Source organism: Lineus longissimus, chromosome 2, assembly GCF_910592395.1.
Source record: "Lineus longissimus chromosome 2, tnLinLong1.2, whole genome shotgun sequence".
In the NCBI taxonomy this organism is placed as follows: Eukaryota; Metazoa; Nemertea; class Pilidiophora; order Heteronemertea; family Lineidae; genus Lineus; species Lineus longissimus.
Window position 1 is genome coordinate 19,849,469 of NC_088309.1, and position 18,562 is coordinate 19,868,030.

General features: G+C 40.8%; 2 protein-coding genes across 6 annotated transcripts in view; both read right to left on the bottom strand.

Annotated features, from left to right (window-relative positions):
- Window positions 1-5,137, bottom strand: part of LOC135482748 (kinesin-II 95 kDa subunit-like) — a 28,199-nt gene extending 23,062 nt beyond the window's left edge. For 2 of the 3 annotated variants that reach the window (XM_064763086.1, XM_064763085.1), the window contains exon 1: window positions 4,438-5,137. In XM_064763086.1, the coding sequence (XP_064619156.1) occupies window positions 4,438-4,514 (77 nt within the window). In that variant the 5' untranslated portion in view covers window positions 4,515-5,137. Of the gene's footprint in view, window positions 1-2,438; window positions 2,582-4,437 lie in introns of those variants that run through there. The other variant, XM_064763087.1, reaches the window with a different exon arrangement.
- A 7,707-nt stretch (window positions 5,138-12,844) lies between these two features.
- Window positions 12,845-17,971, bottom strand: LOC135482754 (CDP-diacylglycerol--inositol 3-phosphatidyltransferase-like). Of its 3 annotated transcripts, none has more exons than XM_064763096.1 (6): window positions 17,838-17,971; window positions 17,043-17,177; window positions 16,459-16,612; window positions 15,860-15,938; window positions 15,357-15,438; window positions 12,845-14,932 (listed from the first exon to the last, which is right to left on the bottom strand). In XM_064763096.1, the coding sequence occupies exons 1-6, from the start codon at window positions 17,875-17,877 to the stop codon at window positions 14,775-14,777; spliced, it is 648 nt and encodes a 215-aa protein (XP_064619166.1). In that variant the 5' UTR covers window positions 17,878-17,971; the 3' UTR covers window positions 12,845-14,774. The 3 variants fall into 3 exon arrangements, with proteins under 3 accessions (XP_064619166.1, XP_064619168.1, XP_064619167.1); XM_064763098.1 differs by lacking the exon at window positions 17,838-17,971 and adding an exon at window positions 17,579-17,829; XM_064763097.1 differs by lacking the exon at window positions 17,838-17,971 and adding an exon at window positions 17,386-17,572.
- Between the last annotated feature and the right edge of the window lie 591 nt (window positions 17,972-18,562).

Here is an 18,562-nt window from a genome sequence, read left to right on the forward strand (position 1 = left end):
CAAGATCACTCTTAAAACAGATTTTTTTAATTGGCAAATCCAACACTCAGCATTTTACAATTTGTCAAAAGACGTTGTAAAAAGCTCAAAACCTGCACAACAAAATTTGAAAATCTCTTTGCAAATCCAAAAAGAAAACACACTTTAACAACCCAAGATATGCAATTCGAAACAAGTACGGGTACACAATCCGTATACTCGATACTGGAGCCTAAAGGTATGATCAGTCCAGCTCTCTGGTTACCAGTTTATAACTGTCTGAGATTGCTAATTGGCAGAACAATCACGAGCCAATGGAATGCGTAGATAAGGTCATGTGACCTGCTTAAGCTGATGTCACCATCTTATACACTTACGATCACTATAAAGTATAGTCCTGGTGGTCCAGGATAATCAATAATTAGAATCTATTAGTATTGTAGCACGGAAGATATGATAATGATCATTGGAAGAATCTCAAAGTTTTTACCTGAAATTCTTTGCCAAACAAATGACATTTTGAGTAACGAGGACATTACCATGAAGTTTAACAAACAAACCTTTCATTAATAGTATACTATACTAATAAATTTTGATCCTACAAACAAAAATCTGCTAATTTTCTGAGAATTTTTTATTTACTTCGCTCAGATTAGAATTTAGTCCTTTTAACAGATGAGGATTGAAAATGGTCAGGCAAAGCAATCTGCTTTGCTATGCAGGGAAAAGTACTGGAAAGTGTTCTGCAAAAGTGTTATACACAACCAGCAGGTTTTTGACAGGTAGGTTGTTAGATGATAATGTCTTGTCCACTACTGCCAAAACTGTGGATAACAATGCATCAAACTAGGACAGGGAGGACCTAAGTTCAAGTGTGTGGCACCATATATTTTGACCCCCTAGCTTGGTATGAAACCTCGGCATTCCTTCATCATACAAAGAAATGTTGGATACAGCATGCATTGGCAAATCAAGACTGAACACAGGCTCAGCATCAGTAGTGTCCTGCCCAGTACTTGCCAAGAAGGTGAACAGTTGGGAGCAGTTGTGGTCAGGATCAGGAGTGAATTCATTAAATTAAAACTGCTGGACGTGTAAAGATTCATTCAATGTCTGAAATTCCAAGAGAACCTTAGATTAGAAATAAGAGCAATATATATGAAAAAATTCTCAACATCTATAACCAAACTATACTGGGTCTTACTTTACAACAGTTTCGGTCATCTCTGGCCAAAAATGATGCCAAAGAATTGATAACAGATGAGGATTATTATATCATATGAAGAGAAAATTAAACTAAATTCTTAGCAAAACTCTTCAAATATTTGACCTTACCCTTGCTCAGCACATGTCAAGATATGCAAGAGATACTGCGCATAATCTGACACTTGTTGTTCCACTGTTGCCTTATCATCGATATTTGATATAGACATATCTTTTTTTACACTCTACCTCCTCTTTTAATTGAAAACTGACAACTCCAATTCAAGCAACACAATCCATGTTTGCGAGATACCCTTTGGCTTTGCCTTGCAATGTTCTGGTAGGATTCTGAAAGCAGGCACAGTCAGTCATGGAAATGGACGAATGGTGGTAGACCTGTCACTTCACTTGACTTCAAAATTATACCAATCAATGTTGTTGTTTTCACATTGCAATTGATAATCAATCATCATCCTATGTCATGAGGGATAGGAGATCATAGACAGTTGCAACAATTATGGCAACCATCATTAAAACTTCGACGAATCCCAAAATGGTCATTGCGTCTTCAAACTTAAGTTTTCTCTACCAGAACAGTGTCTGATCTATGCATTTGCACTGAGGTGTATTGTTTTGTGAGTTAGTAGGAGATTAGGAAACGTCAAAAGATACGGTCGTTGCCACTTCAAATCATGAAATATTTCTTGTTTGGTTTTTTCTTCCGAAGCTCATCATCTCAAAGAACTATATTTTGTTTGAAATTGACGAGAAAGTAACCGCAAATCATGAAGTAAAGACCCGGCGAAAATTGAAATGTTACTGAAGCAGAAAATGATGGATTTGTACGTCAATCACATGATTGGTCATGTGATCTAGCATATAGCAGACGACGGCAGTAAAAAAAGGCGTGGTACCTAGCCACGTGGAGACACAGGCACGCGGCTCAATAGTCGCCCCCCCCCCCCTCACAGTCGGGGGGGGGGCTATTGAGCTCTTAGTTCCACATGCCTGCACGCGGTGGAACTATATATATAGGCCAAAGACACCTGATCCGCGGGATTTGAGAGAATGAGGGGTGGGGGTGGGGGTGGGGGAAGTGGGGGGGGGGGGGGGTTGTTGCATATCTTGGGAAGGTGGAGTTAATAAATATTGCAAACTACTAAACTTCGCGTATCATTTAACAGGGGTCCAGGACCCTCCAGAGATCGTATATAAATTTCTTTCTATTCCAAAATTGTATAATCTGCCGGGCTTACCGTATCATCCCCAACTTCTTCGGTCTCAATGATGTCCCAATATGTCCAACGATGACCCAACCTTCGTATGTTACGACTACACTGATCACAACAGATAACAGTACTGCCTTCCGCGTTGGTTTATTCAAAGAGGACGAATTAAAGTATGAAGAGATATCCATTAGGCCTATTCTGTTTACTATTGTGCTAAAATCATCACTTGAGATTTAGGCCAAGTATAGGCTATTAATATATAAAACACTAGGTCGGCTAGGACTAGAATGATTATATCTATTGGCTGGACTCGACGATGGCCAATGGAAATGGGCATTTGAAAATCGATTAAAACAATCAGTTTTCCTGGAATGATCCTAGCTATTCATTTATCAACTGACGTGATCTATGAGGACATATCCACTCTTGTGCACACCGCTGGGTCATGGGCCACACGCGTGCACCCAGCAATTGGCCCTCAAGTTTTCGTCGTTGCGTCCTCGGGCTCCGCTCCCTCGTGGAGACGTAGAGCGCCTCACAAAAGAATGATTCACTCCGGTAGATCGCTGCGACCTGCCATCATGATCGCATGCGACTAAAAATCGCTCGTTTGCGGTGGTCATCGCAGGTGCCGGAGACGGCCCGGAGTATCAATTTTACCCCAATGTCGCGATTACAGTCCTCTGTCCTCGAGATGTCAGCTCTTGGTTGTGCCTATGATGATATTAGTGGCTCTCCACAGTTCTTTTAGATTTGACGTCATAGATGGTCACTATATATATAATACTTGTACCCCAAATATTGATAATATTAGGTCACGTGTACACGTACATTCTCCCCATTCAGCCAAAGTAAACTCATCACGTAGAAGCTTGTGTACAAACCCTCAATGCAGTGGCCGAATGCCTGGCTTCAATTTGCCAAGACAAATAAAACATGAATATAGGTATGTAGAGAACATAAACCAAATGGCTAATGCTCACGAATAACGCTCAATATATATAGGAAAGAGAAAGGTGGGATATTGTCGTGTCGCCATATCAAACGACCATCAGCACAGATGCTGCTGAATCCCATCAAATATTTCCTACCACCCACTATCAAAAAGAATATCAACAATGGTATCACCATCAGCTCAAAATGCTGTCCCATCGTGCCACGAAAAGAGAACAAGACAGCATCAGAAAAAAGCAATGCTGGCGCGCTTACCATTGGGATTTACACCTCGACTTCTTAATAAATCTAATGACCCCAAACAGAGGTAATCAAATAAAATGTATATGGACGCTGCTGCTGAACTGCAACCAACGCCTATCGCACCACCATGCATGTCGCACCACCCACCCAAGTCGTTTCGGCTCCTCTTGTCTTAAAAGGGCCCTCTCTTCCTTATAGGCATCCTTGACTGTCACAATCGTCATCGTCATCTCCTCCAGTCTGCCTGCAAAAGATGCTCTCGACTTTCCTATAGTCAAAGGACGATTGCTCTAGGAAGGATGCCAACTCCGAGGAAGGTGTCCCAACCTTTACTGTATTGGGACTGGAGAAGTCATTGTCACAAAGATGTGGATGTGGCATCACCTTTTCGGAGTCGTTTAATAGCAGTATCACAGTATTCTGATTTGTAATGTCAATTCCCTCTTGATTAATTTGGTAATGTGTAAGAGAAAAGGAATGACCAGTATCTTTGTTCATTATTTCAGTCAGATATATGTTTGATACTAGCAATGATTATATTCCAACGGATCAATTTGGGACGCTTTTAGAAACCCTCTATACCAGCGTGGTTCTACGTTTTTGACTTGCAAAATATTGGGGATGATTGTTGTGGGTGTGTTCTGATTTCAATATATATATATGGATCTCCTGCGGGCTAAATCCTAAACGACAATGCATATGACAAGGTTAGTTTTATATAGCATGATAGTGAGTTTGATGGAGTACATCATGTTAAACACCCTATCTGTGCGGAGACGGCAATTTCACCGAACATAATTCTTAAACATCTTGCTAAGTTATGCCCTACCTGTGGAAACTGCTGATTGAGCTGAGGGATTGAAGACTCTTTGCAGATTCAAAGCGTGGTGAACGGGCGAACATCATTTTGGCACTTGTGTGTACAATTGTCACTTCAGAGACTTATTAATACAATGGGCAGCTATCCTTTTGCCTCAGTGCATGTCTTCATTAGCAAAAGGTCGAATCACGATATTAAGGACAGTAATCCATTGGTGGAGATGTCTTCTAACAAGGTGTGCATAATCCCCTCTACAGTCGTTTCACAAAGATTGGCCATTGACCATTGACCGTATCCTTTTCATTTTCATTTTCTCCTTGCCATTGAGAAAGTCTAACGTGGTCTATCAGGTTGATGGTCAGCTGTAACTACATTACGTCCAAGAAGCAGCGTTTGTTTGTCAAAGCATAAAGTTTTTACACTATTTTCCTTATCACGAATATATCCCTTGGTTCCATTGATATCCAATGAAGAAGAAAACTGAACTGCTTAAGCCAATTCTTGAAGTCACTGGTAGGCCCACCAGATACCGTGGACACAGTGCCAATAGTGCCTATATTCCATGCTAACCTTTCAGCAGAAACAATATTAGCATGTCGTTTTTGGCTATACCTTACTTGTTGTTACCGGTCCTGGCCATAAAATGCTAACTTCCTTGGATATGGTTTCGTTGACTTGCCCCCAATGACAATACACTTAACATGCGTACACCATGCAATAATTGCAATACGGTTCGTTTAATTCTTACATGAAATTTGGAATCCAAAGCACGGATGGTTGGCAATATAGGCCTTCTTTTAAAAGCCTATGTCAGCCTGATGATTCTCTATTATCATTTAATGGTTTGACATCTCGAGGAGAGTTCACCTTACATCTCATCACCAGATTTCAAACACCTCTTGGATGGCAGTAACTGGAACTAATTTCAGATTTAGACAACTTCCGGTTAAGAATACGTTGGAGTTACGAACACTCTCGTTTTCCATGTACTATAGCCTAATAGCACCTTTGTCACTCCTTAATGTCGCCATCAAAACATTTTCATTCCAGTTATGTAGTTTACTGACAATGCGGATTATCACTTCTCATCAATCATGGAGTGTGGGAACGAAGTGGCCTTGGATCCGTTCGACTCTTCATCCTTGTTATAGGAATTCAGTAAACCTTATCATTCCAAGTTTGAATTCGGACACTCCAGTAACGCAGACAACTGTAGAACCAAACTTTATTTGGTCATCCTGTTAACGACACAATACTTGAGGCGAACCCGTCTTTGTCTAATGGCCATTATCATAGGAAAGCGACCATTAAATTGAGGCAAGAAATAACAAGCGAAATTGTGGTCTCGAAATGTTAGTCTTCGATCAAGAACTTTGTTGCTCCAAGTATCAATATCCATCAAAAGCGGCAAAGATTAAAGGAAATATTTTTAAAATCTTCCTGTACATGCCCAACTATCTTTATTATATCGATGACCATAATATCCACACACACATGTTTGATGTAGAAATACATATCAAATGTTTTTCCATTAACATTTAAATGGTGCCATTGTCAATGTTTAGCTAAGACATAACAACCGCGGGGTATTCGGTGAATGAACTGGAATATCAAGCAGAGACGTGCACTTTGCCATCAGGAGATCAGGTTGGCCATGGAATATAACATTAGTCGCTAAATCTGCGCAAATAATCCCTGATTGACGCTGTGCGTTACATCAGGCAAGAGTCAACGCCGTGATTGGTAATGCCAACAGCGTATTACTAATAACTAAATATGGATGGCAATACCGTAATTACTCATGTGGATTGCAAAACAATGAACTGCTCCACCATTTATTTACCATATTGTAGCAGGTTTTCATGTGTTAGTCGTATAGTTTATGGATAAATTATTTCAGAAATCTATAAACGCGGTCTTGGTTGTTCCTTTGTCTTTGAAAAGGGACATCCAGGATGCACTCCTCACTTGTCTGCTCTCTTTTTTAATTCAATGAAGGGTACAGTCTCGTAGACAATTAGAGAATAGACTGGTAACTTTTCCTGAGCGAGGACAGTTATCGGCAATGAAATTCATTTTGAACTACCGCTGTCCCCGCCGCTGTCAAACTGAGGTTAAACAACAAAGGTTTTCTTGTTGGCAAAATGAAACATTGCACCGACCAAGTGGTGTTTTCTTTTGCTTAAGGCATGTCTGAATGTTGCGTTATAGGCCCTTCGCGGGTTATAATAGACGTCTCTGGAATCTACGGAGCCTTTGGCCAATATTTACCATATATTAGAGAGGAAAGGTTTAAGTAAACTAAACTTGTGAAGTATTATATATGGCGCGTTACGTTCGCTGATGTGTGGAGCGACAAATGTTGCAGTTCGAATTAGGGTGCTTTGAGAAACTATAGTGTGAGTATATTGGTGTTGCCATCTACCGTCTATGAAGAAGTTTCGGAGCGCATATTTATGCTTAAAACCCTTTTTAAGGGTGTAGCATTTCACCTTCATTAGAGACCAAACGCGATGCATCATTGATGAGCATAATAAGTAAAACAGCCGGAGGGCATCCGCAATCAAAAGCCTGTCTCCTGCACTCGCGTTAGCTTCGTTGCCATGGGAGACAATAACTAATATAGTGGAACAGAGCTGAGCCATAGATTTAGTTTATTAAATGTCCATGCAACTACAAGATCAGGACGAAACTGTGCACAGACTCCGAGATCTGGATTAATAAGTTCATCAATTGTTACTGGAAAATAGATCGCCGCTGATCGCGTGGAAGACATCCAGTGACTGATTCAGTTTTTTTTCACTCCTTCGTCATTGCAAAATATAATCGAGAGGCGGAGTATGTTGAAAACCATTATGGTGGAAGAGGAACTTAGCCAACATTTTATGAGAAAAAAAACTTGTGAAAGTGAAGACCACTGATGGTGTTGATTTATCACCAAATAAACCAGTATCTGTAACTACAATGGCACCAAGAGAAGGTATTGGAGGTTCAATCGAGGTCGTGATCATCAGTGTTTTCACACTGTTCAGCTTTCAGTATAGTGCGAAGAAAGCTTCAGAGGAAATACCTTTGGAAGTTCAGAAATATCGACAAGCACAGCTGATGAAAACCAATACCGCAATGATACGAATAGCGACTTCTACCAACTGATATCAATATTTAATGTTACATCATTATGACCAACGATACCCCAGCCTTGTCACAGCAAGAATAACGCCATCAACAACCTAAAAAGCAAGGGCATTAGGCCACATTTTCACCAAACGACATGGACACTTACCTCGTTGAAGTCGATGTTGCCATGACACTAGGCTTACTTTGCCTACTTTCCAGTCTCGCCTCTGCTTCAGCGACAGCCTCGGCCTCAGTTTCCATGTCGCCGTTATTGATCGAAAGGCCTATGCGATCAGAATGTCATCAATTTGGTAATGAATCGCTACTACAGGAGGATATATCCTTCATTTGATGATTTTCATGTTTGACGAGGTGTTTGTTGATAATTCTTGTTGAAGTGTGACAGCAGATGTTATAAATGGATGAGGTTGCAGCCACCAATCTCAATTCTAGCAGAAGACGTCACCCTTCGTCATGATTGTAAGCCTAACTCACACTGCCGGTGTTATCGCAATTGTAAAGCGGATGGTAGATCACGAAGAGGAACAGACAATGTATAGATTCACAGTTCGAAACAGACGATAGCTCAGAATGAAGCAGACGATATTAAAATCGTCACAGAAAATACCACGACTATAGCTCAAAACAATGTCACCAACAGTAACCGATGCCACTATCCTGAAAAGTGTCGTTAATATTGTAAATGCGGCGCAAACATCCCTGAAACAAGATTTGGTTGAAAAATACGGCAGGGGAAAACGGGTAGTCCTTCTCTGGGTACAAAATGTACTGGTAGTTCCCAATGCGTTGCTATGTTGTTATTTTCATTGCCAGACAAGCTAGCCATAGCTAAGTCGGAGCAGTTTAGACAAGCATTTATGTAAACTGACTCGTGAGAAATTCCTTCTGTGATGATGTAATTCGTTAATAAACTTCTATAATGAGCTACCTTTGTCACAACCTTTTAAGGACCTTATTTTAGACAAATATTTTGATAGTGAAGAAAGCGTTGCTGAAGAATAAGACCTTGATTAAGTTTAGCGGCTAAGGCCTAATGCTTACCATGAGCTGGCTACACATTCTAGCCTTCACTGGGGGCAACCAACCCAAATAAGCTGGACATTCACTTGATAATAGGCCCTGTCACTAAAGCACATGCGCTATGGCATATCGAAATAAGAACATTATTGTTTTAAAGTCGTAATACTCAGATTAATCCTGAGCTTCAGGTTCTCTCATTCGGTAGTATTTACTCCCCTACCCCTTTGTGGTGTTAGAGTAATTGCATGATAGAACCCTCTCATAACACCAGCTGCTGGCCATCGAGGTTTTAGCATCTTATCAAAACCCTACATTTAAAGGGAGTGCATATACACGAGGTTCAGGTAGACACACTAAATCGAGAAACAGTTGACCAGCTGACCTGCTGACCTTTTAGAACTGTGATTTAAGAACAGGTAGGTGGTAGGATTTCGACTCCCGGGGCAGTCCATTGCGTTATCCTAATTGGATCTCCTTACGGCGAGGGACGAGGCCGGTCCTCAGCATCCGGAGTGTATAAGGAGGAGTGACAGAATGGAAAAATGTTTTATGATTGTGTAAAACAAATCAGTGGTGAAATTTGCCATGGGTTTATAATCGTCTACGTTACAAGTGTAAGTGTCGTTAAACAGGTCACCTTTTAGCCTACCTGAATATAAATAGTCATGATGAGTGAGACAGAACAAAAGCCATCTCGCATTACCAATTAGAAGCAAAAGATCATCACACCTTTTTTCGCTTCAAGTATCATCCATCCTGAGGAAATCAGGAGTTATTAAAAAGTGGGTTTTCGCAAAGCCCCCGAAACGCCATCGCGAACACCTATCCCATGCACTGTTCGAGCTCCTGATCACGATGTCGAACAATGGGACAGGCGTACGCATTGGCGTTTCGGAGATTTGCGAAAACTCATTAATGTTCGCTTCTCCGGCCCGTTTGTGCGCAAGGCCAATGCAGAGATTAAAGCGAAAACCCCTGATATCCACAGGATGGTTTATAGGGAACATGCAGTATTTTCTCGGCACTCACTCTGGCTCTGCTGGTTCGGGTGTGACAATTTTCATCGCATTCTGACGCTTCTTTCGTCTCTCGTTCTCCGCCCTTTCCAACACTTCACGAAGTTTCTCCGCATATTCCGCAGCTCTGCTCTTTTTACTCTGAACTTCCTTCACTGCAGGTCGTCCTAATGGACCAGTTAGTTTATCCATGAATGATTGAATTGCGTATATATATCACTGAGAATAGATAAGTTGACTCCCCAATATCTCCTTCTTTGGTTGCTTTTTGGACTATAATGGCATGCCTGGCATTGGTGTTCAGAATAATCGGATATTACTTATATCATAAATCAGCCTTTTTAAAGCTGGGCAAAGGTTCAATCCCTTGTCACTTGGGAATGAGTAGGCCTACCTGAACATGTTTGACGTTAAAAACGTCAAATGCAAAATATGAGTCGTCCTTCGAGGACAGACCAATATTTTCATCAAAAGACTTCTGCGGTAGTCAATAGTAGAGGGACGTGGTGGACCAACTGCGTCCGTCGCGGCTCGCCGTAGGCCTTTTAAAGGGAGACTATAGTAAAGGCGTCAGGAGCCGAGTCAAAGAAAGTTTCACCAAGTCTGCGACTGACCACCTGGCCCAGTCGACCTACCTTAGCACGTTTCACTATTGTATTTGTATTTAACCGATTTTGACCAAGTTTGCCTGCCTATAGTTCCCCTTTAAGGACAATAATGCTTAGGAACTAAAACGAAGGCATTCTAAACTTACTCTCTTTCAGGCGATGGGCTGGGTGAAACAATGACCACTTTCTTTTTCTTCCTTTCATTGTGGAGGTCCTTATCTCTAAGTGTCTCGGCGTATTCCACCGCTCTGTCTCGATATTCCATAACTGATGATGAGAAGAGCTTCCTAATCTGTCCTCAAATCGTCTGGTGAAACTGAATGTTCTAAGACAAAAAGGAATCTATCCTCTGATCAAACTGCACTATGCACCAGTTACTCACGGTATCAACATCATCGTATATCCTCAGTCCAAACTTGATGGGTTGAGATATCCAAAGATTCAAATTAGATGCAGGTTTAAAAAAAATTTAACTGTTGATGAAATTTAATTTAATATATTTGGAGTGCCTTGGTTTCCTTGACGACGTATCCCTTATAGTTTACTTAAAGATAAAATGTAATTTTCCGGGATATTTTTTGTTGTACAACGCTTGATTCAATCCAGATTATCACTTACTGATGTTTTGTATCGAACTGACCCTGTTTGGCCCTAACACAAGTTCGATACCACTCAGTCGTAGTTTGTCTTTTTTTGTAACCAATACCGTTACATAGGGATTAAAAAATCTCGCAATCCCGTTCCTAACAAATTCTTCTGTGAGCTTTTAGAGTTAGGCCGAATTTATTGTGGCATGTTTCACAGTGAAGGAAAGCAGCTCATCACTAACTTTACCCTACAGTTAGAGTTACGCCAGAAATTCATGATACAGCCGCTGCCAGATTGCTGGTACACCATTGGACAGAAACAAATTATCATTTGAGAACAGGTGAACGTCTTCTTAGACGAACCATTCCTGTCACATCTGGAGACAGGAAGACATCTTCTGAGACGAAACCTTACTGTCTCATCTGGGGACAACAAGACGTCTTTGAGACAAAATTTTCACCTGAGCACAAGAAGATGTCTTCTGAGACGAATTGTTACTCTCTCAATCTGGGACAGGAAAAATTGTCATTTGTGAACAGGTGAACGTCTCCTGAGACGAACCATTCCTGTCACATCTGGGGACAGGAAGACATCTCCTGAGACGAAACCTTACTGTCTCATCTGGGGACAGCAAGACGTCTTTGAGACAAAATTTTCGCCCGAGCACAAGAAGATGTCTTCTGAGACGAATTCTTACTCTCTCATCGTGGGACAGGAAAAAATTGTCATTTGTGAACAGGTGAACGTCTCCTGAGACGAACCATTCCTGTCACATCTGGGGACAGGCAGACATCTCCTGAGACGAAACCTTACTGTCTCATCTGGGGACAAGAAGACATCTTGTGAGACAAAACTTTCACCTGTGGACAAGAAGATTTCTTCCGAGACGAAACAGCACTGTCACATCCAGGATGAAGTTGTCATTGCTTTCTCATCTGGGTAAATGAATGTCTCTTCGGAGACAAAAGGTTGTTGTCTCATCTGGGGACAAAAATACATCCTCCGAGGACAACCATTGCTGTGTCATCGTGTCCCAAGACGAAATACCTTTGCCACATTTTTGGACAAGCCATGCTGGCCTACCATTGGATTTACATCCTTATATCTATCTATTCCATGGTAGAAGTCGGATCAGTGATTGTGTGAATCTCCTCTTTATGAGTACTGAGACACATTCCATGTACGACTGGAGTAACTTGAGAATGTCCAATACATAAACAACTGGTCTTGGCCTAATCCGTTTTGAATGAACGTAGTAGAAATAATATTCGAAATCCTTCAACAAAAGCCACGAGCTGACATACAATACAAAATCATCATTGTTGGAGAATGGTCATATCCAAGAAAAGTCTAAAGTCAACATGAATGTAAAGGCATTCTGCAGAAAAAAGCCTTTAACGACCAATTATTTCTTGACATAAATATGTCTTCATAAGTACACAGAAGTCAGTTTACTCAAGAATCAAATCTTACGGTAGCAAACTTTTTCAACTGAATCACTTAACTTAATGGCAACATACAATCATTGATTGGGACATGTTTGTTGAAATGCTCAGGAGAGTTGTACATGTTTGTCAAAAACCTCACGAGGGTCTTCTCAATCAACAAGATTGTCAAGGCAAGAAACTTGAGGTTGGATCCCATGTTTTGTGGACAAAGTATATCACATAAGAATGATCTATGCGTGTCCAAGTCTAAAGTCATTTCAAAGGTCGAGGGCTGTCCCTTGGCTTAGTCACAGCCCACTGCACTCTTCAGCTAATCAAGATACAGGGAAACAAGTGGATGCTATAACCTGGACTAACCTCATCGAATCTAGCGGCCCACTGCAGGTTTTCTAAAATCGAACCTGCATGTTGTGTAAATACTGTGTAACAGTATGTTGCAGGAGACATAAAAGATAATATCCTCACTGTACCATCTTCCCATAGCAGCTCTTTGGATCATTTCCAAAACAGAGTGTATTTTAGAAATGACACAAAGGCCTGCAGTGAGAGGATGTCCCTGGACAAGTCATCTTTACGAAGGACCGAAAGACACTTTTTCAGCTAAACCTAATACCAATTTATTATTGTAAATGGTTCACATTACACTCAAATAATATCAATGATTTCACATCTTTTGATAAACATGGCAGTGATACAATAAGTTAAAACATTATGTGTACATCTCTTTTCTCTCATTAGACTTAAAAATACCGACACTTTGTCCAATGCTAAAAACTGTCATATCAAGTAATCAGAGAGTATGTAGTAATTCGCTTGTGTCCTGAACAATTCCATGAAGATACTGTAACCTAGAAAATATTTGCAGGTCAGGTTGGACAACGAATACCACAAAATTAACCTTTTCACTGCCAGTGGACGGTAACATGTATTAAGAAATGTCACCATATTGTCACCATATTGCCAGTAGACTGTAGTACTCAGACCCATTTTTCATTGTTAAATCTATTAAAAGTACAAGTGGTAACATCTGCGAATCGCTGACTGAACTGAACATCTTCAGATTTACAACAGGAATGCTGCAAATATTGGGAAGTTTCAGCAGGAAGAAAATAAGAAATTGGTCAATTGGAATGGCAAATTGTTTCCCACCTGGCAAAACGTTCTTGTCATGATATACATTATAGCATTCCTAGCTGAGAGTTAGGAGCTTTTGCTAAAAAATTACTTTGGCATCACATCAAATTGCCCCATTCAATACAGATGATCTACAAATCCACAGTTGCCAACAGTGTTAAACTAAGAGTGGACGAAGCTTTAATGCCTGACAAGCACAAATAGAGAAAACATTTATCAAACGCAGCATCACGGCAGCCATTTTACTAGATGACACTTTCCCTATAAATCAAAAGCACATTGTGATCTATCAACAACTCGAAAGTCAATTTTTTGGAGCACAGAGCCATCTGTGCTCTAGATAAAGCACCATTAATGTCAGAAAACATTTAGGCGACATTTTAACTAGATAATACTTTTCCTATAAATCAAAAGCACACTGTGATCTATCAACAACTCAAAAGTCAATCTTTTTGAACACAGAGCCATCAATGATCTAGATAAAGAACCATTATGTCAGACAAGAACAGCATATTTTGGGTTTCAACCACAAAACTCGAACTTCAAACAAATTATTTTAATCGTGTTAGGTGAAGGAGTCATTCTAACACACCTCCATTGCGATGTAGCACATAGGTTTGCATGTAATTACACAGTGCCTTGATTGGCGGCAGCCAGTTTGGTTTTTTCCAAGTGATGTGTTGGATTCAACAGGACAGAGCCACGGCCGAAGAGTTTTCAGCATGATTTGTGCAGCCAACTCGGTCCAAACGCCTCAAGTTCTGGCTACATTTTACCACAACCCTCCTGGTCTAGATTTTTGGACAGAGACCTATAGTCCAGTGTTCCATACCAGAGGCTTAACACATCGTATAATTTTCCCAAAATGAAGTTCTTGAACTAGTCATCACAAAAACTTGTGAAATGAACAACAATAAGATCGAGTAAAAACTAATGAATACTCACGAGCAGTGATAACATGGTTAGAGTACCAGACTCATAACCAAGGATCTGTGGGTGAGGTATGGCCAGTCACGACCAATTTTTGCCCCCAAAAATCCAACAATGTTTGGCAGTAACAGTAAACAGGCATACAAATAAGAGAACTACTTGCTTCTTACATTTAGGGTCTACCGGAACATGGAGCTCAAAGCAAATATGGCCAGCCACTAACCTAATGAAGTAGTACTGTAAACCTTAAATTTTCCTTGGCGGTTTAATTTTGCTTATTTGGTGAAATCATTGCAGTCACAAGTCACTGAAGGGCAGTCGGCTACCTGCCAAACTCCAAATTAAAATTCGAAGGAAAACTTACTCGTCCTCTTAACTAACACGCCAAAAGAATATTCTGGTTTACAGAAATGAGTACCATAATTCAAGATTAAACTAATTCCTAGTCAGTAATAGCCAAAAGTTTAGTTATCCTTGAGTCTTCCCTCTCTTTCAGCAACATCGATTGCAACAATATTTGCCGAAGCTGCATACAGGTGTACAGCGCTGATTGCCGACTTCACTGCTGCAATCGGGAATGTAAGCACACAGATCAACTGCCACAGGCCAATGCCGAATAATACTGGAATGAGAAAATCAGATAGTTATATAGATAGTGAGCACTTCGAATCAGCAACAGGATTGGTAGAAAATTTAACAAAATGTCCCGATTTTGTAGCCGGCTACGGTAGATGAACTGTAAATGGTATGCGATATAAACTGGACACAACTCTGTCAACTTCGTTCAAACTTCTGCCAATTTTGGCCTTGATTCTAAGTCCTCAGGGAGCATTTGACGGGTAAAATGTAAGTTAGCTGTATCTCATAGACATAGCCTCCCCAGTTGCCGCAACGTGTGACAGTCACAATAACATTTGGCTGAAATGGATCGCAACTTGCGCATTGGTCAATAATTGAAATGCAGGAGATAAAGCATGGATTAGAAGTGCTTACAAGTTGGCCCATAATCGAAATCCAGAAGATAAGCATGGAATAGAAGTACTTACGCGTTGGCCCATAATTGAAATGTAGGAGATAAAGCATGGAATAGAAGAGCTCATTTCCGGAACACATCACAAACAGCACGGGCTGAAATCAAAAGTAGTGCCAGAGTTATACAATTTAGTGAAGGAAATCACAGGTTGTCTAAAACACAGTGGCAGCACTCATTCTACATTTGGCCACCAATTCATTTTTCTCTCTCGGTCAGTCAATGTCATGAGGTCACCTCAAAAAACACAACATGAACTGAAAGTCAACGTATCTCTCAATGTTCTGTCATTTCAGGCAGTACACGCTCAAGTAGCTAATGTAGCCAAAACCTAATTGGCTCCAACATCTACTGAGCCACAACATTTTACGGTCACATTGATTTTATGAGTACCAATCGGAAATGCTTCGAGAATATTGTACAAAGCGCTCTACAAAAACTTATGATAATCCTTCTTCACAAGTTTAGTAATAGATTCTTGAATTTGAATCCTACTGTGTGTGTCATCATGAACCTTACCTTAGTGTAATATTGACGCAAGATAGGATTTCCAGAGAGATCGATTGCTTTGTGACTTTGGGACCCTTTCATCATCGTGCTGAAATCCGCACAATATATCATTTTGTCAACTGTCAAATATATCACTATCAGCACCAATAAGGCTGGACTAGATTTCAAAGTCCCTCATTTGAAAATCCGTGACAACAGGCTGTTGCTGATCAAAGTCACAGCCAACAAGTCACAACAGCGCTCCGCCCTCAGGCTAAAAATAGCCAAGAAAGCATGTCAAGTACACGATCGGGTAACCTGTGATTGCTACATCATGAGTGTGTATTGCTTTACTGGTACAGACACATTTTTTCTAAGTGCAGTATGAAAGGTGAAAATGGAAAATCAGTTCAAGAGCGTTGAAAATTCGTTACTTTTTGGAACTACTTGTAGTTTAGATTGCAACAGTCAAATAATGCACCCACGTGAATCTGCATTTTACATCTTTGCAGTGCACACGGTATAAAGCCCAGACGACTGTCAACTGTCCTCAACCAGTTGAGGCCTGACAGCAATCTTGCAGAAGAAGTAAAAAGACGGAGACGAATTCAGTTGAAAAGCCTTATTACCTGTGCATGAACAGCCAGTGGCTGGCAATGTCCAAGGACATACTCAACTGGAACAGTATCATGTAACTTGGGTAGAATTGGGAGAGAACCACAAGTAAGCACATGGTTGCGCATCTGTCTGTCAGCATGTCCAGCATGGCACCAAACTTGGAACCTGAAAATAATGAATAGGCTCGATGTTGCATTCTACAGTAAATTGTTATACAGTATAACTGCTGTGCAATGCCGAGAAAGGTTTCAATGCTTCCATCAATCCCATATCCCACTGGCACCAAAATAGCAACAGCCAGGATTTCACTCACTACTGGCAAAACAGTCACAGATTTAGGACCCAGAGCTCAGGCAAGTGCATTGCGCGACAAAGACACGAAAATTGCCATCGATTTTCTGAGCTATTTTAAGCCCGAATGTGGCTTGATCTTCTGCTTTATCTATCTCATATCACATCAGGCACCGTCATTTCTTTATCAGGTTCCACAATAATACTGTCCAGGTAATACATGTACTGTCAGGGTCTCTCACTAAAAGTAGTTTAAAACTGCTATTACAAGTGAAATATACATCTTTTAAAATATATGAATTACTTTGTCCAAGAAGACGAGCAGCATGTCCATCTAAGGAATCGAGTAATGCACTCGATAAGTAGCAAAGTGTTGCTCGCGTTGGATCATATGGCATGAACCAAAATGACATGATAGCCAGAACGATTCGACCATACCCTGAAAAGAAAGAGGATAACCACATTTAGGTTTTCTTCTTTTCTGTTAATAACACCAACAAGAACTACAGGGATTACATGTATATGTATTTGACGATCATAACTGGCAATGTTGATTATATATGTTATGGTCAAAAAGCTGCACACTTCTGTATCTCATCCACATTTCATGAAGGTGTACTTCTCTCTTTCAGATCTCAGACACCCACCCTGGCATTGGGTGGAGACTATTCAATGCCACCTTGCACTGACATCCCGACAGGACGTTCCACTTCCCATAAAATTGTCCTTGGCTGCGCCTTGTGCCCGCTTGTGGAGGTGATGGGAGGCAACGGCAGCCAACGCGCCAACAAAACATCAACATAACATCATTGACAATAATGACATGGGATGCGAACTAACTGCTTCAAGATGACGAAAGATGACCATCTATTTTAGGTAGTATGGTTGAGCGAATGGTGTATCCACTGTCTAGTGTATGGTGCGCATGCATTCATTAATTCCGACAGTCACAGTGGCACTGGCATGCACTGACATACTGTAACTGTTACTGTACTAGCTGATACACAGCAGATTGCGATTGTGATATTTTTTTTCAATAAAAATGTATAGGCCAAGTGTATCAGGCAGACTGCAAAAAGGTTCAATAAATTTTACGCACCAATCAAGTTGGGTACGAAAAGATACACATTATCAGACATTTATGCTGCCTGTTTCGTCTCCAGAAAAGAGATTTATCGCTATTTTAGTTGGCTGAAATTCAGGTCTGCGGTTGTCTCACTTCCTGACCTTTTCGCCCCAGTCGTTTCCATGGTTTCGCTCCAAAGCGAACTCGTTTCGCTCCCAACTGAGCGCACCCCGGGGAGTGTCAAAGTAGATGTCGTAGATGATCTTTGCAAGGTCATCGGTCTTTCGTTATCATTCGTCATCAAATCTGTGATCCTGGGCAAAGTCTGTCTTCTCTTGTAGTCATATCATATCGCATTTACCTTGAGACCTTGAGCAAGTCACTTTTTATTGACCAAAGTCAGGAATATAACTTTGCATCACTTATCTATCTCATGTGAGTGAATCAGATGGTCACCCAAATTGTTCTTCCCCAACTGTGGTGTGATTTTGAGCAAGACACGTATGTTTATTCATTGGTCAGGGTCGCTTATAAGATCATGGAGAGATCACAAGTTTGTCTTTGTCAATAAATGATTGATTATCCAGAGTTTGATAATCATCTGGAGTTTGATAACTCAGTCTAAGACAGTAGGCCCTGGTTGTGTCGTAGAGCAGAGTGAGCACAGTGAGATGTTGTTGGGTCAGTCCAAGGCTGTAGGCCCAGAGACAAGGCTGTGAATGTCTTCCAGAAAATTGTGAGGTGCTAGCTTAGACCAA